Genomic DNA, 26372 nt, shown 5'->3' with positions numbered 1-26372 from the left:
GACCAACCATCCCCATCGGACGGTCCCTGCAGCATAGATAGCCCGGACCAGCTCACCCTAACTTCCTGCTGAGGGGAGATGAGTACAAAACAAAAAGGGGGGGGGGGGGGCTGGATGATGACGAAGGCCGCAGTGGTCTTCAACCTGCCGACCTCCAAAAGTTTCAAAACTACAACACCGAGCATGCTCCGACAGCCGATGGCTGTCCGGGTATGCTGGGAGTTGTAGTTTTTCAACATCTGGAGGTCCGCAGGTTGAAGACCACTGATGAAGGGATTGACAGGCAGTGATGATGAAGGGGGGGATGATGATGAGGGGGATGATGACAAGGGGGGATGATGATGGGGGTGTTAATGACGGGAGTCTGGATGATAGGGGGGGGATGATGTATTTCCCACCCTAGGCTTCTAGTCGAGTCAATAACTTTTCCTGGATTTTTGGGGTAAAATTAGGGGCCTCGGCTTATATTCGGGTCGGCTTATACTCGAGTATATACTTTATGTATATGGGGGGCCTGCATAGGTTCTGGACTTGTAGGTAAAAAAAACCTTTAACATCTAGATAAAGAGTCTATCATCCCAGCTAGTAATATATGTTTATCACAGATTTAAGGGGGGGTTCTCCAGAATCAACACTTATAAAATGTTCACAGAATAGGTAATAAGTGTCTGATCGCTAGAGGTCCCATCATTGGCACAACCACGGCTCCTGTGTCCCCTGTTTCAGTGGAGATATGCCTGAGAATGCTTGCTGCCTCTGTATTAAAAGGCTATGGGGCTGACTCGGCCGTCTTGGACAGACCCATAAACCTTGAGTGGGGGGTAGCACGTGTGCCCTACCGTCACTCTATTTAAATAGGGTAAACAGTTCTCTATGATCGGTGAGGGTTCCAGTGATTAGACAGGGGGAGTGATGATTCTGTGAAGTGTTCATTCTGGAAAAACTCTTATAAAGGAAATTCTGCTGTTGATTGGGTACAGTACAGACAGTGCAGCCTTTTGTTTTTTAGTCGCCAATATAAGAAGGGTTTTCCAGGACTTTATATTGATAGCCTATACTTAGGATAGGCTGTCGATAGCCAATCAGCAGCATGAAGGGGCCGTAGTGCAAATGCTGCAGCCTCTTCATTTTAAGGCACAGCTTTGTACAAAAAGATGTGTAGCTCACTTAGGGCCAAGTAATATGTACCCAAGGTTACTGGTGATACCTTCACCCAAAAAGGCCAGAACTGTTATATAGACCAGTCCTCGAAGGTGCATAGAAAAGTAGAATAGAAATAGAAGATGGATCCAGTAATATTAAAATAACAATTTATTATGGTATATAATGACAACAATGCCCTTGCATTCGGCGAAGGGGCTCAGCAAATGGATATATTAGATATGAAAGATATAATGTTATAAAAATGTTGGATAAAAACAAAAAATAAAAGTTCAGGCGTGTATCAGTTGGACTTTACCATTTCAACAGCTGGATGCCCCCTATTTTGGGACCACCATCACACCGACACACAGACGCCGGTCTCCACTCCCGTACCAGCACAGGACTCACAACTGTCTCCACGTGTCAGCTACGGCTATCCTTCTTTTATCCTCCATCAGGCCGGACGCTATCCCGTGCCATCCGAAGATTACCCCGAGCTTCTGAGATTCTGTGACATCGCGCAGACGGGCACAATCCCTAGTGCCGGACGCTACCGTGCCAGCCCGGACTGCATTCCCCATCATATCCCATTTGGTCGGTTAGTGGTGCCGTGCACCAACCCTGTGTCATTCAAGTGTAATTATATCACCAACGATTATGCATCATCAATAGAACTTGCCTTTGCCACATTATTGCTGAATTTTGCACCGTGCCACCAATGAACTATTCTATGAATTAGTGCACTTTATTATTGCCTATAATTGCACATTAATTCAGCTGCTAATCAAGTGCCATTATTTCACCATCGATTATGCATCATTAATGGGACTTGCCTTTGCCACATAATTGCTGAACTTTGCACTGTGCCATCAGTAAACTATTCCATAAACTAGTGCACTTTATTATTGCACATTAATTCAGCTGCTAATCATTCCAGTTAGTATACACGCCTGAACTTTTATTTAATTTTTTGTTTTTATCCAACATTTTTATTACATTATATCTTTGATATCTAATATATCCATTTGCTGAGCCCCTTCACCCAATGCAAGGGCCCTGCTAGGGTGACAGGAGGCTAATTTATTTGTTGTCATTATATACCATAATAAATTATTTTAATATTACTCCATCCATCTTCTATTTCTAATCTATTTTTCTATGCACCTTCAAGGACTGGTCTATATAATAAATTTTATATACAATTCCTACACAGCTTTGTACATGTCTATTCACTACAGTGCAAAGGAAGAAACACTTGGTCATAAAAGCATAATTTTATTAGTATACAATTTAAAATATTAGCACATTAGTAATGATAAACAAGATACAAGAATGTTACAGTTCTATCAAACACAGCTATTCCTAGGTGCTAGGTAGGTCACAAGGGTTGGGCTGCACTGGCCCTTCTAGTCCACTAGGACCCCCTACCTGTTACTGCAGGGAGGCCCTACTAGAGTGCCAACCTGCAACAGGAACCTCCTATCTCTCCCTGGTTCTGGAGGGAATGGAGGCACCGAGTGCAGTATGTACAGCAAGCCACCAGTAACAAACCAGCTGGTCTGCAATAACCTCCGCAATTTATTCGGTGAGTATATAGTTTGCAAGCACATAGGTTTCAGTAAAACACTTGCATACAATATTGATACAAATCAAGCCACATATTTCCAACGCGTTTCGTTGTGGCGCATTTTTTATGGCGGCACAACTCTTCAGGGACAAGTGTATTTAGGCAGGAGCAGAGTATTTCCTGTCACTTATCTCACTGAATACATTTATCTAGTTGTGATACGACGAACAGAGGTATAGATAATATGTAGATGTGCTAGGATAAACAAGCCCAGGTAGGATAGACTAGTAGGTGATGGTCCAGTGAAAATATTCCCTCTTGTGAGTAGGTATATTGCCGTCCTCTCACTGGTGTGGCAGGTATGTAAGTGCAGCGCGGTCCGTGCACAAACTGCTAATACAGGCAGATGAACACTTGTATTGAGCTGATATGAATAGGTCTACCTTTAGTATGAGGGTTATTCTTATATGGTCACCCACAGGGAGATGATCCTTACCAAGCAGTTAGGGCTATGCCAGATGGCGTCCAATGAAAATGATATGCTGCACCACCGTGGATCCCTGCATACGCTGCCCATCCATTCAGCTAACTGCAGGATATGTGACATCTCCATGGCTCCTTCACCTTTTCATTGGATGCCATCTGGCAGGATGGCTTTGTAGGATGTACACCTTCCCTACCCCTGTTATTGAAGGCAGGGAGGGGTGGGGGGGGGGGGAATAGGCATGCATCTTGTGGCTCAGCACAGCCTCATTGACACTTGTGCTCTAAAGCATACCTGTCATATCACTGAAAAAAAAAAATTCTTTTATTTGTTACTCACTAGGCCAGGTAGATGCTTTACATGTTTTTATTGTGTCTAGCTTCTGTATTTGGCTCACAAATCCCTCAGTCCTGCTGTTCACTCATTCTGACATCCACTGCACAGGAAGGGTCATGTCCAAGGCAAGCACTGAGCCCGCCCTCCCTCACCATGCATTCACTTCCCCCTGAGTCTGCTGTGCTGTGCTGGGTCTCTTCATCAAATCACTGCAGCTGCTCTGTAACCCATTCCTCTGTTTCCATGCTGCAGTCTGATAGGACAGGTGTGAGCACAGAGGAGGGCTAGTTCTGCTCCACTTCCTGCACGTTGTCCAAGCCTGTGCTTCACCTGGGACAAAGATGATGCCGCAGCCAGACAGGATTGTGTTCTGGATGGTACATGAACCCCTAGTGTTATTTTTTTATTTTTTATAAGCTATGATATCTATAAACAGGAGATTTTTTGTGTGGAGTATATTAGGCTAATGTTTATTTTGAAGGTGAATGTTTTGTCAAGATGTACAACATATAAAAAGTTTTTGATTTTGACAGTACCCATTTAAGCCTGATCTACAGCTGACATTTAAATGGGCACTGTCAGATACAAAAACCTTTCATATGTTGTAAAGCATGTATAACCAATAGGTTTTGCAATTTCTTTCATTAGAAAATTTTCAGTATTTCATACTGAAAGAGCCACTCAAACATCTGACAACCCCCCCGAACCCCCCCTCCCCTTTGCCTGCTTGGACACATAATAGTCCTGTCCATGTGTCATCACCTATGTCATGGACACACTTCCTTGATTGACAGCTGTGAGCGCAGGGCTCAGAGCTGGAGGAAAAATGCTCCCACCGTCAGCTTGTGTCCCGCTACTGTCAGTGAGGACAAGCTGGGAGTTGTAGTTTGGCTAATGCTAGGGGAGATGTGAGCAGACAGCATATTGAGGGAGGGGGCGGAGACCTGCACAGTGAGGCCACGCCCCTTCCTTTGAGAGGAATGCAGACTAGTGAGCTAAATTAAAAGTGTAACGCCCTGTTCACACTACGGAATTCTCGGGGCTGAATTCCGCGAGCGGAGATTCCGCCTTTCGGCCGCCGCCGGTGATGCTTCGGCGCTAGGGCCGCTGGGCACTGAGCCGTCACCATTGATGGCTATGCAGTGCTCGCGGAATCCGTGCAAAGAAAGAACATGTTCTTTCTTTGTGCGGGACAATTTCAGCGGCGGAATTGTCCGCCGCGGAAATTCCGCAGTGTGAATGGGTCTCGCGGAGACCCATTCACACTAATGTTAAGTTCACACCGCGGAATTCCGCTCGTTGAATTCCGCGAGAATTCCGTAGTGTGAACACACCCTTATAAAAAAAAAAATGAAGGTTCTAGACACATAAAAATGAGATGTACATGGTCAGGATTAGGTACTGAGTGATGTATTAAAAAAAATTTTTTTGTCGGATCTGACGGGTAAACTTTCAAAAACTTTTTTACTTTTGGGATGCAGCTATTTTGTGGTGATTTCTATTATAATAATGATGTAAAATGTTTTGTTTCCATTTTAATAGGAGAACATCTCGGTTCACAAAAGCCGCTCTGAGTTATTCCTAGCAAAACAGGAAAGCAATGATGAGAAGGTAACAGTGACCTTTGCCAGCCGAATGTCATATCATTACTTAAGGGAAAAGTCATAATGTTATTCATTAAAATATGGCCGTGTATGTGTGTGTGTATGTATGTATGTGTGTATATATAGATCGATAGATAGATAGATATAATTTCTTTTTAACAAAATAAGGCATATGGTAAAAAGTTTGTAACAAAACTCTGTTGTCTGGGAAAAACTTATCCTGATTGATCCAGAGATCAGATGACCGATTATTGTTCAACCTTCTTGAAAGCCGGAGCGTCTGCCCTTTGGAAATAATAGCAGTGGTGGACGCAGCACTGGGAGATGTTACGGACACTTGCCAGATAAGCACTTTGCGTTTGCAGCTATTTTCTTTGATTGGTCTTCAAAGTGAATTGTACATGAAGTCCGGACGGTTGTTCTCCCACTTTGCATTGCTTTATCTGTGCTCCCTGGGTTTTAGATGAGATTCCAGTGCACACCAGGATAAACATTTATATAAGAAACAGATGAAAGCTTTTATGCTGCACTCAGAAACTGTTTCAAACCCCCACACACTGCAATGTTGAATAGATTGATAGGAAATATGTGAATTATCTGCTTTTCCTGAATCTATTTAACATTTAACTATTATCTGCACACAGTCGATTAATCTGTCTGACTTTATCAATATTCAGATATTCACTCAGATTATTCTCAAGTAACTCTCTTAGTCAAGTAGATTATCCAATTCAGGTCCAGGGTGTTTACCCATTTACTCTTATTGTTTCATTTCTAATCTGATGTGAAAAAGTATTTGCCCCTTTCCTGATTTCTTATTGTTTTGCGAATTTTTCACACTTAAATATTTCAGATATAAAAAAAATGACATAACTATAACCCAAGTAAACACAAAATGCAGTTCTCAATCACGTAATTTATTATGGGGGAATAAAAGCTATCCGAAACGTCATGGCCCTATGTGAAAAAGTAATTGCCCCCTCCCCCTTGTCAAATAATGAATTTACCGTGGTTAATCACAGTGTTTGTAATGCTGAGGACATTTCACTAGCCACATCCTGGCCAGATCACTGATCACTTAAAAAGAACATGTCTGACAAAGTGAAGTAGGCCAAAAGATCTTAAAACAGCAAAACATAATACCGCGATCCAAAGAAATTTACTAACAGATGAGAAGCAAAGTAATTTACATCTATCTGTCTGGAAAGGGTTACAAAGCTATTTCTAAAGCCTTTTCCTCTTATTATCCTCCTGGCAATAATGCAGCATGCCATGTGACCACTATTATCAATAAAGGTGCTGATGCTGTCTCTATGCTATACAACAGTGGTCTCCAACTTGCGGACCTCCAGATGTTGCAAAACTACAACTCCCAGCATGCCCGGACAGCCAACGGCTGTCCGGGCATGCTGGGAGTTGTAGTTTTGCAACATCTGGAGGTCTGCAGGTTGAAGACCACTGTTATACAATATTCATTGATTGATATACAGCTGTATATGTAAGAGATGACTGATAACAAATCCCCTGTGATAAAAACAAAAAAATACCTTGCTCATTGCGTTCCTGTTCCTGAACAACGATGCCAGCTTATGCTTCTTTTAATTAGCGAAAGATGGAGACTTGGCACCTGGCCCCGTATTGGTCAAAACATCAGACATGTCACTGTGTGACTGTGTATTGTGAAATAATAGTTACCTCTTAAACTGGATACAAGCTGATTTTATTACTTACTAGCTCAGTACCAAGTGTTGCCCGGTTTTTCCTTCCTAATCCTTGTTGGGGAGGAAAATCAACAAAGGAGGAAGCTTTTGACTTCATATCCCGTCCTCATATATTGTTGTCATATCCCAACCCCATATCCCGACCACCTATCCCGACCACCTATCCCGACCACCTATCCCGACCTCCTATCCCGACCCCCTATCCCGACCTCCTATCCCGTCCTCCTATCCCGTCCTCCTATCCCGTCCTCCTATCCCGTCCTCCTATCCCGTCCTCCTATCCCGTCCTCCTATCCCGACCTCCTATCCCGACCTCCTATCCCGACCTCCTATCCCGACCTCCTATCCCGACCTCCTATCCCGACCTCCTATCCCGACCTCCTATCCCGACCTCCTATCCCGACCTCCTATCCCGACCTCCTATCCCGACCTGTAATATGTGTACGAGGTATTGAAATATCTCCAGCCGTAAGGAAGTTATGTGAGAACATATATTTCCCATTGATTTGCATGGGACTTTAAACAAAAACCCTGATCCTCACAAATATGGGGTAGTTAAGGGTTAAATTAACTATATAATATATAATATAATATATCTTATTTGGACATATAAGTAACATGTGACCAAGTATTATGGAAATATCTCCGGCCGTTTGGAAGTTATGCAGTAACATATATTTCCCATTGACTTGTATGGGACTTTAAACATAAACCCCGCCCCTGGCAAATGGGGGTGAGTAAGGGTTAAATTACCTATCCTATGTTTGTTGTTGACATATAAGTAACATGTGTGCCAAGTTTCATGTTAATATCTTTAGCCGTTTGGACGTGATGCTGGAATATACACACACACACATTGAGTTTTATACAGTGGTCCCTCAACATATGATGTTAATTGGTTCCAGGAGAACCATCATATGTTGAAACCATCATATGTCGAGTACATATGTCTATGTAAAAATAGTAATTAGTTCTGGGGCCTCGGAACCATTGTATGTTGAATACATATCTCAATGGGAAACTGCTAATTGGTTCTGGGATGACCATTGTATGTGGAGTGTATGGGGAGTGTTTAACAAACCAGGGTGCCTCCAGCTGTTGCACAACTACAACTCCCAGCATGCATGTACAGCCATTGACTGTCTGGGCATGCTGGGAGTTATAGTTTTGCAACAGCTGGAGGCACACTGATAGGGAACCATTGATGTATGGGGTGTATAGTGTGTATATGTATTGTATGTGATGTGTGACATCGCATACAGTACTGTACAGTTCTTTAAATACCTTCAGGGGGGACAGAATGTCCTCCATTACCATCCTGCCGACTACAGCTCTATAGGAAAGGAAGGGGAGGGCAGCCAGCAGCTCATTGGATGCCTGCAGCAAGATGCTACAGGCTATTGGCTATAGCTGCACTGGGGGGGGGGGGGCGGGGCTTACACGGAGCTCACAGTGGAAGCCTGCGTAAGTTAGCAGGACAGCATGTGAGTAACAGGAGGCAGAACGGGGCACACGGGGCACATTATACAACTATCTGTCAGTTGCTGAAGTTGTCAGCGCTGTCAGATAGCTGTTTGTACGATGGCCCCGACACACAGCAGCATCATATGTCGATGCTGCCTTCAACATACGATGGGCTCTGAGAGGCCATCATATGTTGAAATGATCATATGTCGGGGCCATCATAAGTCGGGGGATCACTGTATGTATGTATGTATGTATATATATATATATATATATATATATATATATATATAGATGTATATATATAGATGTAGAGTTATGTCATGATAATAATTTTATTTTTGCTATGTTAAAATTTAGAATTTTTTTATGTACAGGAAATTGAGGAGACGATTTATAACGCTGATACAGCAAATGACGAGTCTACAACCTATGAGGAGGATTTTGAGGTAAGTAACCTGACTGGAATGTCATCGTGTTTTTCAAGTTTTTTGTTATTGTGATATAACAATGTTATAAAAGCCAAAAATATAAAAATAAATGTAATTGTAATATCTTAACCACATATACATGTTTGTACATGTGCCTGATAAAGGTAATATTTTAATGTATTAGGATTATGATGATGATTTTGAAGATGAGAGTGAAGAAGAGAAAACACCAGGACCCCCAGCATTCTTCAGGAGTGCTGAAGTAGAGGAGATCCAGAAGGCCATGTTATTGGAGAATGAGAACATAGCTGTAGTTCCAGTTGCACACAGATACATAGCAAGTGATCATCAGGATGATGGCGCAGACTCTGAAGGTATCTGTTAATTTAAAAATATATATTTTTTATTTCTCTATCTGCTCCATTGGGGGACACAGACCTTGTATTCTGCTGTCTCTGACACCTCCTAGAGACAGCAGCATACACCCACGGTCTGTGCCCCCCAATGGATCCTTCCAGAAAAAGATTTTACGGTAAGTGTTAAAAAAATCTCCTTTTCTTTACTTTGGGGTACATTAGTGCCTGTGCATGTGACATATTTTTACATAGGAAAAATCGGTCAGTCAGTGGCACCAACAACATGAGGACATACTCCTGGATATTAGACATTTCTTTTGTGCAGATTCATAGTGAAATTTGTGATTTCTGGGGCCTAAAGCTGAATTTAAACTTGTGCCTTGTTCCCTACTTACTTTTGTGGCAGAGTTTTGATAAAAGAGCACAGAACCCACTCCCATGATTTCTGTGTTTAATAGTTTTCCATAAAACGACAATTTAAATAATACCTGTCATTAGTAATAAAAATGTTATAGATTAGCCTATTTTAAATACGTTTCTGATATACTTTCTAATAACATTTTGTAACTGTGTTAAATTAATATCTGGAATTTGGCCACCAGGGGTCCTCCTACTGGTCCTGCCTGAACTCCTGCTTGCAGCCTGGCAGAGACAAAACTCTGGAAATGCTGGTGGGACCTCAGCTCAGCACAGTGTATGGAGTATAAAGAGCTGAATATTTTGGCTCCCTTTCTTTTTGAGCTCAGCTAGACTGTGTAGAGTCATGATGCCTTCAGTGCATAGGGCTTAATATTGTGCTGAAAATGCTGAATATTGTGCTAAACATTTCTGCTCCCTTTGCAAGCTGCTGTTCAGTTCAGAGAGCTGAAAAGGGTGTCTCCAGCCTCAGGCAATCACAGCACATCTCACACTGAACTGCTTTTGGCTGTGTTTAGTGAAGTAAGGTAGGACATTCTTCCCAGCAGGACTTCAGATTACATCATGCTTGCCTGGGAATGCCCCTTTCCAGCCTGTGGAGCTCTCTGAGACTGAGCAAATGATACAGAATGATATCAAGGTAGAAAACCCAAAAATAATAAAGAAAGGTGGTGGTTTATCATGATGGGGGAATTGAACTGGGAGTTTTTAAAAATGTATCAAGCACATGACAGGTACTCTTTAAAGACTATGGATACCTTTGCACTTAATTACCTGTACGCCCTGAGCATTTCCGGTCCCTGCTGCTCGGCGGGCGGGGACGGGACCGGGATGCCTGCTGAAATAATTCAGGACCCCCATATTGGCCAGCAATTTTCGGCGATTCCGGGTCCTACGGTTCTCTGGTGACCCGGAAAATAAGGGGGATCGGGGCTGTCCGACACAGCCCCGGTCCCCCTGAAGGGATAGGAGTGAGGTGCCACCCCTCCTATCCCTGCGATCGATCAGTAAGAAGCGACTGACCAATAGCAGAAGGGGGGGGGGGGGGGGGGGGTTAAAGTTCAGTTCTCCAGCTCTGCCCACCCATGGGTGTCAGGGCAGAGCGGGGGAACGGTGGAGGTAACCCGATCCAGGTCCAGGCAACGGCGGCCGTGAGGATTTCAGCGGCGGCGATCTGGGTAAGTGGCCTGGAGGACCACAGTTTTGAGTCTCTAAGCTGAGGCCCTTCGGATCTTGCAAAACTACAAGTCCCAGCATGCCCAGACAGCAAATGGCTGTGTTGGCATGCTGGGATGTGTAGTTTTGAAACATCTGAAGGGCCACAGTTTGGAGATCACTGTGCTGTGGTCTCTAAACTGTGGCCCTCCAGATGTTGCAAAACTACAACTCCCAGCATGCACGAACAGCAAAATGCTGTGTCGGCATGCTGGGAGTTGCAGTTGCGTGCTTCCAGTTGTTGCATAACTACAACTTCCAGCATGCACGGTCTGTAAGTGCATGCTGGGAGTTGTAGTTTTGCCACAGCTGGAGGCACTCTGATGAGGAAACACAGAGTTAGGTAACAGAACCTAACTCTGTGTTTCCCCACCAGTGTGCCACCAACTGTTGTAGTTTTGTAACAGCTGGAGGCAAACTGGTGGGGAAGCACTGAGTTTGTCTGTTACCTAACTTGGTGTTTCCTCACCAGTGTGCCTCCAGCTGCACGGTCTGTCAGTCCATGCTGAGAGTTGTAGTTTTGCAACAGCTGGAGAGGTTTGTGCAACCGCCCCCCCCCCCCCCCCCCACCCCATGTGAATGTACAGGGTACATCCATATGGGCGGGGGTTTACAGTGAATTTTCAGTTGCAAGTTTGAGCTGCGGCAAATTTTCCACTGCAGTTCAAACTCCCAGTGGGAAACTCGCTGTAAACCCCCGCCCGTGTGAATGTACCCTAAAAACACTACACTACACAAAATAAAGGGTAAAACACTACATCTACCCAGTCACCCCCCCACCCGCCACTAAAAATGTAAAATGCCTCGTACAGCAGTGTTTCCAAAAAACAACAACAAAAAAAACCCACTACTGTAGGGTATTTGTGGTGGCGGAGTCAATTGTAACGCTTGCATCCGGGTCCGCCCCTGTTTAAATCCCTCAAATGCACATGGCGCTCTCTCACTTCAGAGCCCTGTCATATTTCAAGGCAACAGTTTAGGGCCACATATGGGGTATCTCCGTACTGGGGATTAATTGTGTTACAAATTTTAGGGGACTTTTTCTCCTTTTACCCCTTATGAAATGGAAAAGTTGGGGTCTACACCAGTATGTTAGTGTAAAAAAAAATGAAAAAAATTACACTAACATGGGTGTTGTCCCATACTTTTCATTTTCACAAGAAGTAAAAGGAAAAAAGACCCCCAAAATTTGTAACGCAATTTCTCCTGAGTACGGAAATACCCCATATGTGGGCGTAAAATGCTCTGTGGATGCACAACAAGGCTCAGGAGTGAGAGGGCACCATGTACATATGAGATCTAAATTGGTTATTTGCACAGAGGTGGCTGATGCAACGGTTCTGACATAAAGGCAAAAAAAACAACAACAAAAAAAAACACCCCCATGTGATTTTTGAAACTACAACCCTCACGTAACGTAACGGGGTATAGTGGTATAGTGTGAGCCTTTACACCCCACGGGTTTTCATTAAAGTTGAACGTGAACATTTTTTTTTCACTGAAATGCTGGTGTTACCCCAAAATTTTTTATTTTCACAAGGGGTAATAGGAGAAAAAGCCCCCAACATTTGTAACACCATTGATAAATATGGGGTATATAAATACCCCATATGTGGACGTAAAGTTCTCTGCGGGCGAACTACAATGCTCAGAAGAGAAGGAGCGCCATTGGGCTTTTGGCGAGATTATTTGACTGGAATTGAAGGCAGTGTGCGTTTACAAAGCCCCCATGGTGCCAGAACAGTGCCCTCCCCACATGTGACCCCATTTTGGAAACTACACCCCTCACATAATGTAATAAGGGGTACAGTGAGCATTTACGCCCCACTGGTGTCTGACAGATTTTTGAACAGTGGTCCATGAAAATTAAAAATTTTATTTTTCATTTGCACAGCCCAATGTTCCAAAGATCTGTCAAACACCAGTGGGGTGTAAATGCTCAATCCACCCCTTATTACATTCCATGAGGGGTGTAGTTTCCAAAATAGGGTCACATGTTAAGGGAGGGGGGTCTGTCAGACTCATTTCGAGCCTCATGGGCTAATCCTGAGGAAGAGCCCAGGAGACTCGAAACACGTTTGATGCTTAAGTGAACCCACTCCATACTTCCAATCAACCATTCTGCCAGAGCCTCACAGCCTATCATTCATCCTGCGCATCATCAGAGTGGGCAAATCTCCACAAGGGCCCGCACAGCAAGGTATCCCTCACGCCAAGACATCGCTCACCAGCAGGGCTTGTCTGTCTCACGGCAGACTTCCCCGGTTGAAGCAAGAACACCGGCACTATTTGTGGGGACCAGAAGACTGTAGATGTCCTTCCTCCGGATCCAAAGGGTGGGTGAGTGAACCTGATTACCTTCTTTGCAGACTGCCGAGTGGCGCTACAGTCTCTCACCCACCACTAATACTATCACTGTGGAGACTGCCTGGGAATATCGCCAGTTTCCACAGTAATCCTGTGATTATTGGCACGAATACCAGTAATATAGCGCACACATCAGTAGCGCTGCAGGAGTGGGCACTTCTTGCGGTGTACCAGCGCTTCTCTGACTTTACCTGAACTTACGTTTTCCTTCTGTTGCTATGGACTACCATCTTTTCTAAGCTGTGGACACTTTCTGGTTACTTGTAGGCAGTGTGTAATCTTGTTTGAACCTGATATATATGTTTTTATACACATTTTACCACAGTGAATTGCCGGCATCCACTTTGGTATATTATTAATTATTGTATCTACTAATAAATTATGTTTTAAACTCACATTTGAACCCATAATTCCTTACTACATATATATTTTTGGGTGTTATTAGCAGGGCTGTGGAGTCGGTAGATAAATGTTCCAACTCCGCAGTTTTTTGTACTTCCGACTCCTCTGTATTAATATGCGAATGTATTTATGAACACTTACAGTTGAATCCAAGAAGCTGTTCCAAGTTCTTCTAGCAGAGAGAGGTAGTTGGCCAGAAGCTGCTGCCTTCTCCTTTTTGTGTGCTCATCTGCTGCTGAAGATAGGGCAGTGAGAGGATCCAGGAAGGGGCATTTATTATAAAACATGATTTCCCTAGTAGAATCCCATAGTCATGTTTAAAGTATAGCTCCCACCATCCTTTTTTTTTTCTTTTTTTTTCTTTTTCTGTCCCTGCCTATTGGCCATCTATCCCTAACCCCCTCCCTGCTTTTAATTTTATTTTTTTTACTATATTAAAAATACTTTTTTGTGTTCCTGATGTCACTAATGCCTGCTGGGGGGGCCAACTTCCGCCCATAGTTCATCTACACAGGGTGCCTCCAGCTGTTTCACCACTACAACTCCCAGCTTGCCCTGACATCTATTGGCTGTCAGGGCATGCTGGGAGTTGTAGTAGTGAAACAGCTGGAGGCACCCAGTTTTGAAAACAATAAGTCAGGACCATGGGCCCGGCACTACCCAGCCCCCCTGCCCCCCCCCCCCCGTGTTAAAACCCCGAACCCCGCTCTCCCCCAAGTGTTAAAACCCCGATCCCCCTAAACATATCTCCATCTCCCCTAAACATACTTACATGCCGCAGAGTCCTGCAGCAGCGGCGACATGTGCGGGAGGAGTGGCCTCCCGGCCAGTGGCCAGGGAGCCAATGCACTTGCTCCCACCTGTCTGATTGACAGGCAGGGAGCGAGCGCAGGCTGAATGAATTCGGACCGATTGCCCGGCCGACATCATTCTGAATTCAGGCGTGACATCACGCCAGCCTGCAGCCAGCCACTAGTGGCCGGTTTTCAAATGTAAATTACCAGGTTTTAATAAAAAAATAAAATAAAAATAATGAAAATATATTAGAGATATGTTGTAGTACATATGTACTACAAGATATAAAAAAAAAAAATGTTGATGACAGTGCCCATTTAAGCTAACAATCGGAGTTTACAAGTTTTCATAGCCTTAGCTGAATGGCAGCAGTTTTTCCAATGGTCTTGAACTATTGACCCTCCATTCCCTTCACTTATACAAGTGTCTCTAGTCCTGCAAAAAAAAACATATTTACTTAATCCCTAATCAGTGAGAGGCTAGGTTACCCATGTGTTCCCTGTAGCAGCAGAGCACAACACTATGGAAAGTATAAGTATTGCCGCTCCTAATTGTGCGTTGCGTGCAATATAGTGAGGCACAGGAAAAGCATGCTTCTTCATGGTAACTTAACGTGTTCGTTTTGCGGTTACATGAGGCACTGCATGCATTGGTCTTTATTCTTACAGTAGAGAAGTCATTAATTATAACTTTTTGTGAATTGGGACATTTAAACTTGCTTTCTATTTTATTCCAATCTAAATTTAGTAGGAGATTTAGTAGGAGTCGGTGCGTTGTTTGCCGACTCCGACTCCAGGTACCCAAAATTTTGTCCGACTCCTCGACTCTGACTCCACAGCCCTGGTGTTTAGACTACTTACTATCTCCTATTCACGAAGAAAATAAATTTACCACTGTGTTAAAGTAGAATATGTCAGGAAAAAACAAACTCTGACTCAGAATAAACGGTGAAAGCATCCCAGAGTTATTAATGCATAAAGTGACAGTGGTCAGAATTGCAAAAAAAAGGTTCCTTAAGGTGATAATGGGCTGAGTCCCTAAGGGATTAATCAATGGGTAGCAAAATGGGCTGCAGAAAATACACAACACAAATGGCATGTGTGACCTTACCCTAAGATGGACTTTCTAAGGACTTTCTGTGGTTTTCACTCGGGATCGACTGATTATCGGTTTGGCCGATATTATCTGCCTATATTCACGATTTTGGGCGTTATCGGTATCGGCAATTACCTTGCCGATAATTCGATAAAGCGCTGCCCCCCGCGCCGCCCCACCCACCATGCTGAACCACCCACCGCGAACGCCCCCCACCGCACTGCGCCACACCACCCACCGCACCACGACCGCCACCCCCATCGACCCACCGCACCGCGACCGCCACCCCCATCGACCCACTGCATCGCGCCGCACCCCCCACCCTGGCTCCATTGCCTCCCCCATCCCCGGTTTAATAATTACCTGTTCCCGGGGTCCACGCTACTTCTGGCTCCTGCTGCGTCCTGCGTTACGCTGTACACAATGACGAGTGACGTCCTACACGCAACGTCACCGTCAGTGCGCACGGTGACAGCTCAGGAGGACGCCATCGGAGCCAGATGTAGAGTGGACTCCGGGCCCCGGGAACAGGTAATTATAAAACCGGGGATGGGGGAGGCAATGGGGCCAGGGCGGTGCGGTGGGGGGTGCGGTGCTGGAGGGGAGGGGGGGGGGGCGGTGGTGGTGGTGGTGATAGGACTCAGGACCCCCGGACAGGCAGGGGGAGAGTAGCGGGTGGCGGCGGCGGCCTATGGCACCGCAAAAGCCACTGCAGTTGATTGATTTAAAGCGCCTGTTTTAAATCAATGATCTGCAGCAGTGGCGGTGGGGGGTTAAATAGCCGATAACTTATACCGGAATATCGGTATAAGTTATCGGCTATCGGCCCTAACCTCCACAGATTATCGGTATCGGCCCTAAAAAATCGATATCGGTCGATTCCTAGTTTTCACTAGGAACTACATTGCCATCTATGAGACTTTCAAATGTACAGAATATCTGCCCGTGTTTTCTGGGCAGACATTCCAGGCATATTACTACTGTGTGAACATACCCTTAGAGGTATAAGCAATGTGAGTTATCTATGTAAAAAAAAATTTTTTTTTTCACCACAATAAGTACAATGCATGAATAAATACTTGTCTCTATCATCAGACTGAGGGAGCACCATATTTATCCTCACACAGAGCGGAAGAACAGAGAAAAGCTCTGTGTGATGATGAATATGGCGCTGTGAACGATTTTGCTTAGTACTAGGTTCCCTAATTGTATTGTGTGTACGATCATTGATATGTAATGTAATGTAGCATTTTCATTTTTTCCTTTGCCAAAAAAGTGTGTGTTGAAATTGCGCCAAACAACTCACACAAACTTAAGTTATTTTGATAAAGCTATGTTTTGTCACAATTTAACTATTGTTTAAAATAATGCTTTTGTATTTAAAACTTTATCTTCATATCTGTATTTTTAGGGCAACGTACCACTCCAAGGAAGAGCGCACAGCGGGGAGTCTTCATAGATTTTGGATCTGCAAAGCAACGTCAAGTTAGTGGACAAGTCTCAAGCAAACAGAAGTAAGTGTGTGTGTGTGTGTGTGTGTGTATATTTATGTGTGTATATATATATATATATATATATATATATATATATATATAATATATAAATGACTATATACTATGTTTATTAAATTAAAAAAACTGCACTTAGCGGTAATGCTAAAGTGATGGGGCAGATGGTATTACCCCTAAATGTTTGTGACACCAGGGCGTGGTTTTCCCCGATAAACACCCGAATGGGACTACCGCTAGTCCTACTTAGGCAGGGCAAATAAGAGTCCAGGGCCAGGTAAGGGTTAACGGTATCTTTACTGAGGTAGACAGATGTTAACAGTCTTTACAGCTCGGCCAGGATCCCAGAGAGGGGACCAGTAACACGGAGGGACCTTGCAGCTTTCTAGGACTTGCAGCGATTTGACAGACTTTAGCGCAGCCATGCTGACTATAATAGACTTGACTGAAGATAGTGACAGCAGACAGAGATGACTTGACTTACTGACATTTGGCTGTAGGTTAGTCTTGAGGCCTCCAGATGTGCTGGACACTGGCTCTGAGACGTCTGGACTGGACTTAACCTCAGCAGAAAGAGAATCACAAGAGCAAAAGAGAGAGATTGCAGCTCCTCCCTTCTTTATAAAGGGGGCTGTGCAAGGAGCCCATAGGTCAAGCTGCAGGTCACCTGGTTAGCTGGTGCTCCCTGGGTAACAAACATGTGAATTGAACATGTGACCACATTATCATGTGACTAACTCAAAGGTCCTTTATACATAATACGTATAACACTATGGGGGAGACCCTGCAGGAGAGCCCCTAGGACACAGAGGGACTCAACCTGACAGGGCCTAAGCACTGTACGGGACCATATCCCGTACTGGGACATCACACTAAGTCATGTGGATTTCTTGATCCATAGTAGAAATCTTTACGTGAAGGACGCGTTTCGGCATATTGCCTTCCTCAGCTTGCTGCCTATCGGCAGCAAGCTGTGGTAGGAAATATGCTGAAATGCGTCATTCATGTAAAGATTTCTACTCTGGATCAATAAATCCATATGATTTAGCATTACCTGTGAGTGCTGGGTTTCTTATTCCATATACTGGTCTGCTCCCACCTCGTGCTCCACCACCACAGATGGAAGTGCTGACTATTACCATATATACTATGTTTAGACACAAATAGCTGGTGGGGAGGGGGTGACTCTATACCCATGTCTGTTACTCTGCTAAAAAGGGTGTAGATTAATATAATGGGTAGGGATCTCTGTCAACATTGGTTAGTACAGTCCTGTTATTTATGTTCTTTAAAGGGATACTCCGGTGGAAACCTTTTTATTTATTTATTTATTTATTTATTTTTTTTAAATCAACTGGCGCCAGAAAGTTACAGATTTGTAAATTACTGCTATTGAAACATCTTAATCCTTCCAGTACTTATTAGCTGCTGAATACTACTGAGGAAATTATTTTCTTTTTGGAACACAGAGCTTTCTGCTGACATCACGAGCACAGTGCTCTCTGCTGACATCTTTGTCCATTTTAAGAACTGTCGAGAGTAGGAGAAAATCCCCATAGCAAACATATGCTGTTCTGGACAGTTCCTAAAATGGACAGAGATGTCAGCAGAGAGCACTGTATTCGTGATTTCAACAGAGAGCTCTGTGTTCCAAAAAGAAAAGAATTTCCCCTGTAGTATTCAGCAGCTAATAAGTACTGGAAGGATTAACATTTTTTTAAATAGAAGTAATTTACAAATCTGAATTCGGGTAGAAAACAGACATGGTGCACATCTACAATCTTGCACATCTTGCATAATGATCTAATTGCTTCTCAGAATAATATCAAAAACTAATAGGTTGTTAGTATATACGTTTTGATCAAAATGTACAAGCCCACTCGCCATGTCAAGGCCACCTATTTAGAGTGGGTCCCTAATGTCCCTAGCATAAAATGGCGTAGCACTGGGCGGCGACCACCACCGCCACGACACCAGCTGTTGGCTGTCTGGGCATGCTGGGAGTTATAGTTTTGCAACAGTTAGAGGCACCCTGGTTGGGAAACCCTGCTCTAGCCTATAACTGTATGAATTTACCACTAGGCCTTTCTGCTGCCTAGAGCTCAGAGCTCACATGCACTAGGGCCTTCTCAGGTTTGAGGACTTTTTTTTTTTACGTGCCGTTCTCTTGAATAGCCTTTTATCTGACAGCCTTAGATCCTGCCCAATGGATTTTCTTTGCTCTTTCTCCCACCTTTGGTTCTGATCTAACCTGGCTTTTGCTTCTCAGGTCCTCCCAAAGAATCTTCTTCACTTCTGGTCCGCTGCAGTATTTGTCATACGCATCACCCTTCATGGCAGTACTTCATTTACCTTAAAGGGGTAAACAACATGGCAAAGAAAAGGTAAATGAGAGGCCACTTACCAGGTCCGTGCTCCAAAATTCTTGATTTTATTTTCAGTGCATTAAAAACACCAGCAAGACTGGGTCAGATGTCTGGATGGTGTGGCAAATTGCAGCGTCATTCAGGCATCTGACCCTGTCTTGCTAGCGTTTTTAATGCACTTAAAATAAAAGAGAGAATTTTGGAGCACGGACCTGGTGAGTGACCTCTCATTTACCTTTTCTTTGCCAGGTTGCTTACCTGCACATACTTCACCGAGATTGAGCACCACCGTTACCAGCCCATCAGTGTTATCCTTCAGAGCAGCCTGACCCCCCCATATACACCTCAGCAGAAGTAGGTTGTGCCGCCCGCTGTCTCTTTAAAAGCATACCTTAAAGGGGTATTCCAGGAATTTGTTTTATTTGACTATGCTACAGGGGCTGTAAAGTTAGTGTAGTTCATAATATAGTGTCTGTACCTGTGTGTGACTGTTTTCTCACAATTCTTCTGTGATTTTCACCTCAATATTTATTTTTATCAGCATACAAAATGACTGCTGTCTCTGATTTTTCCCAGGTTGCAATGCGGCCGAGACCTGACTCACTAGTCAGCTGATGACAGGGAGCCTGTCTGCTTCAATGGGTGGAGGGATCCCTTGGTGGGAGAGAAATTAAACTGCAACTAATGCAACAGCTGTAGGCACCCTGATTGAAAACCACAGGTCTTTTGAATGGATGCAGCTCATTTTTGTTTCAATGGGTGGGGTGGCTGATGTGTGGGAGGGAGGAAAATGGAATGATGGGATTTGTAGACAATAAAGAAAAACTCAAACAGGAAATACAAGTTCACAAACAGCTAGTCACAGTGTTATGGTAATCTCACAACATAGACATTCTCAAGACAAGCACAGATCCTTCCTAAGCATGTCCATTACTGTCTGCCAGGTACGTACTAAAATCACCTTATGGTGGAGAACCCCTTTAACTTTGGCCACCCAGATTATCTCCTGGACGGACCTCCTTTTTACATTTGATTAACAGATGTGCCTGTTTTGCAGGTGGGGTCATCTATGTCGCAGTCTCTCATGTCCTCTTTCAGAACCTCCATACCTTTCCTCCCAGACGTCCATCTTCCTTATGTGTTTGATCTTTGCCTTCTTAGTTAAACCTGCAATCCTAAATCCTCTTCCAGCACAGCCTTCCTAACAAAAAACCCAAGCCATAGAGACAGCTTCTCCCTGTATCTGCTGCCTTCTTGCATTGGCAGTCCATTTCCTTTAAATCTTCACAAGCCTTGGGCTTCTATGCTCCTTTCATGGCCTTTCCGCTGGCTTTCCCTCATGGAGATTAAAGGGGTACTCCGGTGGAAAATTATTTTCTTTTTGAATTTCTTTTTTCTCTTCTCCACGGTGCTCTCTGCTGACACCTGATGCCCGTATCAGGAACTGTCCAGAGCAGAAGAAAATCCCCATAGCAAACCTCTCCTGCTCTGGACAGTTCCTGACATGGACAAAGGTGTCAGCAGAGAGCACTGCGGACAAGACAAAAAAATAAATTCAAAAAGAAAAGAATTTCCTCTGTAGCGTACAGCTGCTAATAAGCACTGAAAGGATTAGGATTTTTAAATAGAAGTAATTTACAAATCTGTTTAACTTTCTGGCACCAGAAAAAAAGTTTTCCACCGGAGTACCCCTTTAACCAGGGTTTACTTGAATTTCTACAGGTATTGCCTTGCGTCTCCCTTCTTGAAAGGTCCCCTTGCTGGCCGTGGTCCTCTTTATAGCTTGTGTGCCTGATTTTTACTCTTCTTTCCATTTTCCCCTCTCTCTTATTTCCCTTAGGCTCTCCTCTCGCCTGCTGCTGATGGAGGTTGCAGGCTTCCTACATGACTGTAACCCCCTCGTTACACTCAATAACCCACCTTCCATATCTTGCAATCGGCCTTTTCTGTGGCTAGCTAACTACTTTTTCTTTTCCAATTCTTTCAGGAGCTCTGTTTTACATCAATGCTTGCTGGTTCTATCTATGATGGTCTGTTAACAGCAGTGTCTTGTTCTCCCGACCAGGCCCTTTTTTTCTTGCTGTTACCTTTTCTCAACCTAAGTGACTGCTTTTGGACGACCCATTGTCTCTTGTGCCCCCCCCCCCCCCAAAGTATTTTTGTACTTGTTCTAAAATCTTTTGCAAAGTCTTCTTTGGGGGGCTACAGCACCCACCCGTATTTTGTTTCACTACTTAGGTGGTTCACAGGTTGGTGCTGTTCCTTCCTTTACTGTTCTTAGACTCTTTTCTTTGACTTCTCCCAGTGCTCTGGTACAGATTAGCTCAGTGCCAGTAGGCAGGTACAGTGGTCCCTCAAGTTACAATATGAATTGGTTCCGGGACGACCATTGTATGTTGAAACCATTGTATGTTGAGACTATAACTCTATGGAAACCTGGTAATTGGTTCTGAAGGCACCAAAATGTCATCCAAAAATAGGAAAAAGTGAGAATTAAAGAAAAATAAGTAGATAACTAATATAGATAAAGCAAATCCTTACACATAAAAGTAAGAAAGATCTGCTGGGAGCTGTAAATCACTGTCTATGTCAGTGTTTCCCAAGCAGGGAGCCTCCAGCTGTTGCAAAACTACAACTCCCAGCATGCCCGGACAGCCAATGGCTGTCCGGGCGTGCTGGGAGTTGTAGTTTTAATTTAGCCAAACAACAAAAACGGCAAAACAATACGTGCCGTATGTAGGTCCCGGGGGTACCAAAATATAGCCAAAAACAAAGAGACCCACAATACTAATATTATTTCAAAAAGTATAACAATCTTTATTAGACAATAAAAAACAGTTTTAAAAAAATTAGAAAAAGGCAGAGGATGACCTTACGCAGGAGACAACAGGTGCCAGTGGACCTGGTATGGGTAATGTAGGTATTCAGTCAAGAGCATACATAATATAAGGCTGGCGTAGCTGCATGTTTATAATATCGTAACAATAGATATAATATCTAACATACATTGAGGTAACATAGGAAGCAGCAATGCAATACAACAGACATAAATAGGAAATACCTAAAAAAGACTACCTGTCATAAACCCAAAGGCCAGGAGCACCAAGCTTGGTGCTCCTGGCCTTTGGGTATATGACAGGTAGTCTTTTTTAGGTATTTCCTATTTATGTCTGTTGTATTGCATTGCTGCTTCCTATGTTACCTCAATGTATGTTAGATATTATATCTATTGTTACGATATTATAAACATGCAGCTACGCCAGCCTTATATTATGTATACTCTTGACTGAATACCTACATTACCCATACCAGGTCCACTGGCACCTGTTGTCTCCTGCGTAAGGTCATCCTCTGCCTTTTTCTAATTTTTTTTAAACAGTTTTTTATTGTCTAATAAAGATTGTTATACTTTTTGAAATAATATTAGTATTGTGGGTCTCTTTGTTTTTGGCTATATATGAGTTGTAGTTTTGCAACAGCTGGGGGCACCCTGCTTGGGAAACACTGGTTTATGTAGAGGACAGGAGCTTCTTCTGGGGTCCTGTACAGTACACAGTGTCTTAAAAAGTAATGGAGTTGCCCTCACCTGGTGTCCAAAGGAGCATCTAACCCTGGTACAGGTAAAGTGTACAGAACATGTAATACCTCCCTGTACTGTAGGGGGTGCTATAAGACACCAGTCAGTGCATACACTTCAGTAATACAGGGGTTTTACCAGCGAATGCCCATTCTGTTTGGTCAGTTCTTCCAGCCATTGACACGTTTCACAGATCTGGACTGTCCGTACATTGTATGTTGAGTCTGGTTTCAACTTACGACGGTCCAGAAAAGGCCATTGTATGTTGAAACTATTGTATGTTGAGGCCATTGTAAGTTGAGGGATCACTGTATAGCCTAATTGGGAAGTGTCACTTCGCGTCAGTGCCTCCCAGTGACAGCAGCCTTTACCCATGGTTTGCTGTGTCCCCCAAAAGACTACTAGAGATTTTACCATGAGTCCAAAATTCCTCAGAGTAGACAATTTTCCAGTTTATTACTTCAGCTTTCACTCTATGTTAAGTGTCTAACTATATATTAAATATTTTTTTTAAATTTTATTTTGTCATTTAAGAAAGCGCAGTTTGGAAATCCTCCGGCTCATCGACTTAGATTTTTCCTCTACTTTTTCATTATTGGATTTGCCTCCTGTAAAAGAATATGAGATGTACATCCGGAATTTTGGAAAGACCAATACAAAGCAGGTATGGAGTAGATTATGAATCAGTAAGATTTTGTAGCTTTTAAAGGCCAGTCTAAAAATCCAGAGCTGTGTATTAGAGTTTGGTAGGTACTTGGTACATTGTGCAGTCTTTTACTGTGTTTTTTTATTTTTTATTTTTTTACTATGGGTTTAAAACCACATAAAGCCACACCAAAACTGAATAAAAAACGCATAAATTTTTTAGTTACACAATACAGCTTGTAGGTGAATCAATATACGGTACATGCTACAATTATTGATAAAACACAATTTACTTCAATGCAGTACTGATGTGGTTCTGCCTAGTCACAGTAAAAATGCTGTAGTACTGCAACAGAACCACAATAAAATGCTCTGTGTGACCAGAGCCCCAGGGTGCTCCTACATTGTGTCGTTTTTTACTGCAGTTTGAAAATTGTATAAAGAAATGCATCCAGTTTTTAGATACACAGTACAGCTTACAGCTGGTTCATCTGCTACAATTATTGACCAAGAGTAGAAGTAACGTTTGTTCTTTATATTATTTAATATGTTATGATCCACACCTGGTTTGGGCATCAAAGCTGCTACACTAACTGCATAGTGTAAGAGCACCCTTACTCGGGCCAATAATGGGGAATTGTTGTTTTTCGAATGCCTTTTGACCCAAAAATTCACCCTTTACACATTAAGGTTTTTTTAAGCCGAAACCAGGTGGGGGGTGACATAATGAACTAGATGCCATAAAGAATCCACACTAGGAGTTGATTAAAACATGTTAGAAGTAGCTTTTGTTGTTTATGCTATGAAATAAATCATGCAAACATGGTTTTATCCTTAAAAGGGGTACTCCGGCACTAAGACATCTTATCCCCTATCCAAAGGATCCATGATCTTGCACGCAGCACCCCGTTAGAATCAGTCCCCGGAGCACGTTCGCTCCGGGTCTGATTACTGGCGATCGCGGGGCCGGAGCATTGTGACGTCACGCCCCCGTGTGAAGTCACGCTACGCCCCCTCAATGCAAGCCTATGTGAGGGGGCGTGACAGCTGTCACAAAATTAGTGAAAATAAGTTTGTATATCTGTGCATTACATCAGACATACTAAAAATTGTCTCTGCTGAAAAAATGCCCCTGCAGTATCTATGTTGGAACACACATTGTTTGTGCTTTTAACATTTCCTCCCTTGTCAGGCTCTGTCCGTATCACGTTAGAGCACTATGAGGCGATTTATCAAAACCTGTCCAGAGGAAGAGTTGCTGAGTTACCCATAGCAACCAATCAGATCGCTTCTTTCATTTTTCAAAAGGCCCCTGAAAATAAAAGCAGTCTGATTGGTTGCTATGGGCAACTCAGCAACTTTTCCTCTGGACAGGTTTTGGTAAATATCCCCCTATATTTGTTATATACGCTAGGAAAGCTTCTAGTGTGTACCGTCAAACATATACTTAGGGCTCTGCTCAACCCTTTAATGCAAAATAGTGCCTCATTGGCACCCTACAGACTTGTATCCATTGGTATAACTGGTGATTAGCTGTAAAGGATTGCATAGTAGATAATGCTATTCAGAGGCATCTGCTCTATACGTGGTGGGTAACACTTGCTGGAACCAGCTTGGATCAGAGAGGCTGTTGCTGGCTGACCCCCCAGGAGGCCCTGTTTACAGTGCAGAAAAACATTTAGGGGGAGATTTATCAAAACCTGTCTAGAGGAAAAGCTGCTGAGTTGCCCATAGCAACCAATCAGATCACTTCTTTCATTTTCGAAAAGGCCTCTGAAAAATAAAAGAAGCGATCTGATTGGTTGCTATGGGCAACTCAGCAACTTTTCCACTGGACAGGTTTGATAAATCTCCCCATCAATCTTTGAATTACACACAGTGAAATGCTCATGTTTTTAATGCAAACCGTCACTCACTCAATAAGATGTGCTTACCTTGGTATTTCAGGCTTACGTGCAGTGCAATGAAGATGCTGTTGACCGAGAAATCCAAACTGAAGAAATAGATCATGAAGAAAAGTGGACTCAGCACCCAGGGGAGGGCACTGCTGTGTTTGGAGGTGTGTTAACTTGTAGGTAATCAGAATAGTACACATTTATCTACAATTCTTTTACTTGAGTAAAAGAACCTACCAAAATGCAGCCAGGCATAAAGTGTGCAAGTATTTAGCTGATATATATATAGATAGATCTGCTTGAAAAAGGCTGCACTGGCAGCTGAAACGTCGCTTGCTTGTATTACCATGGAATAAACCACTGTTTTTTTGCACCTGAACTCTTTTTGTGTGCTGCGGCATCCTTTCTAGATCTATATATATATATATATATATATATATATATATATATATATATATATATATAATATAATATAATATAATATACATTTTTTAAAGGGAGTTAGAAGGGGTGCCCATACATACTATTCTGCTGGTTTTGTGTAATAGCGCTTATGGCATGGATCATACTTTATAGCAGAGAGGAGTAAGGGAAAGGAACTCTAGGTGGGAGTCCTGCAGGCAAACAGACCAGCACTGCCCCCTATCCCTGAAATTGAGAGAATGGGCTATAGCTGTGCACCATGAAAGAGACTCTAAGGGCTCAGGAACAGCAATGTTAGCACTAAAATGCAGGTTTCTAAAAAAATTTGAAAGTACAGAAATGCTTTATGTTTTACAATTTTCTTTACGATGTGCAGGCCACAAAAATGATGCTGTTCAAGATATTGGGGTTATAACTAAGGTGGACTCGCAGCGACTGACAGCATTCCTTCATTCTGCCTGTCAGGTTGGTCTCAGACATCCATGCTTAAATGTGTTAAACCTGCTAAGGCTGAGTTCACACCACGTTTTGTTAAATACGGTTCCCGTATACGGCTGGGAG

The 26372-nt window shown here is 43.2% G+C and overlaps 1 protein-coding gene across 2 annotated transcripts in view; it reads left to right on the top strand.

Annotated features, from left to right (window-relative positions):
• Window positions 1-26372, top strand: part of DYNC2I1 (dynein 2 intermediate chain 1) — an 89956-nt gene that overhangs the window by 18093 nt on the left and 45491 nt on the right. For both annotated transcript variants that reach the window (XM_056519548.1, XM_056519549.1), the window contains exons 6-12: window positions 5073-5141; window positions 8697-8768; window positions 8935-9124; window positions 16809-16911; window positions 23383-23512; window positions 25441-25552; window positions 26188-26276. In XM_056519548.1, coding sequence (XP_056375523.1) covers window positions 5073-5141; window positions 8697-8768; window positions 8935-9124; window positions 16809-16911; window positions 23383-23512; window positions 25441-25552; window positions 26188-26276 — 765 coding nt within the window. The remainder of the gene's footprint in view (window positions 1-5072; window positions 5142-8696; window positions 8769-8934; window positions 9125-16808; window positions 16912-23382; window positions 23513-25440; window positions 25553-26187; window positions 26277-26372) is intronic.

Source organism: Hyla sarda, chromosome 5, assembly GCF_029499605.1.
Source record: "Hyla sarda isolate aHylSar1 chromosome 5, aHylSar1.hap1, whole genome shotgun sequence".
NCBI classification, from domain to species: Eukaryota; Metazoa; Chordata; class Amphibia; order Anura; family Hylidae; genus Hyla; species Hyla sarda.
Note: the sequence above shows the minus strand (reverse complement) of the source record. Positions and strands in the feature narration are given on the sequence as shown.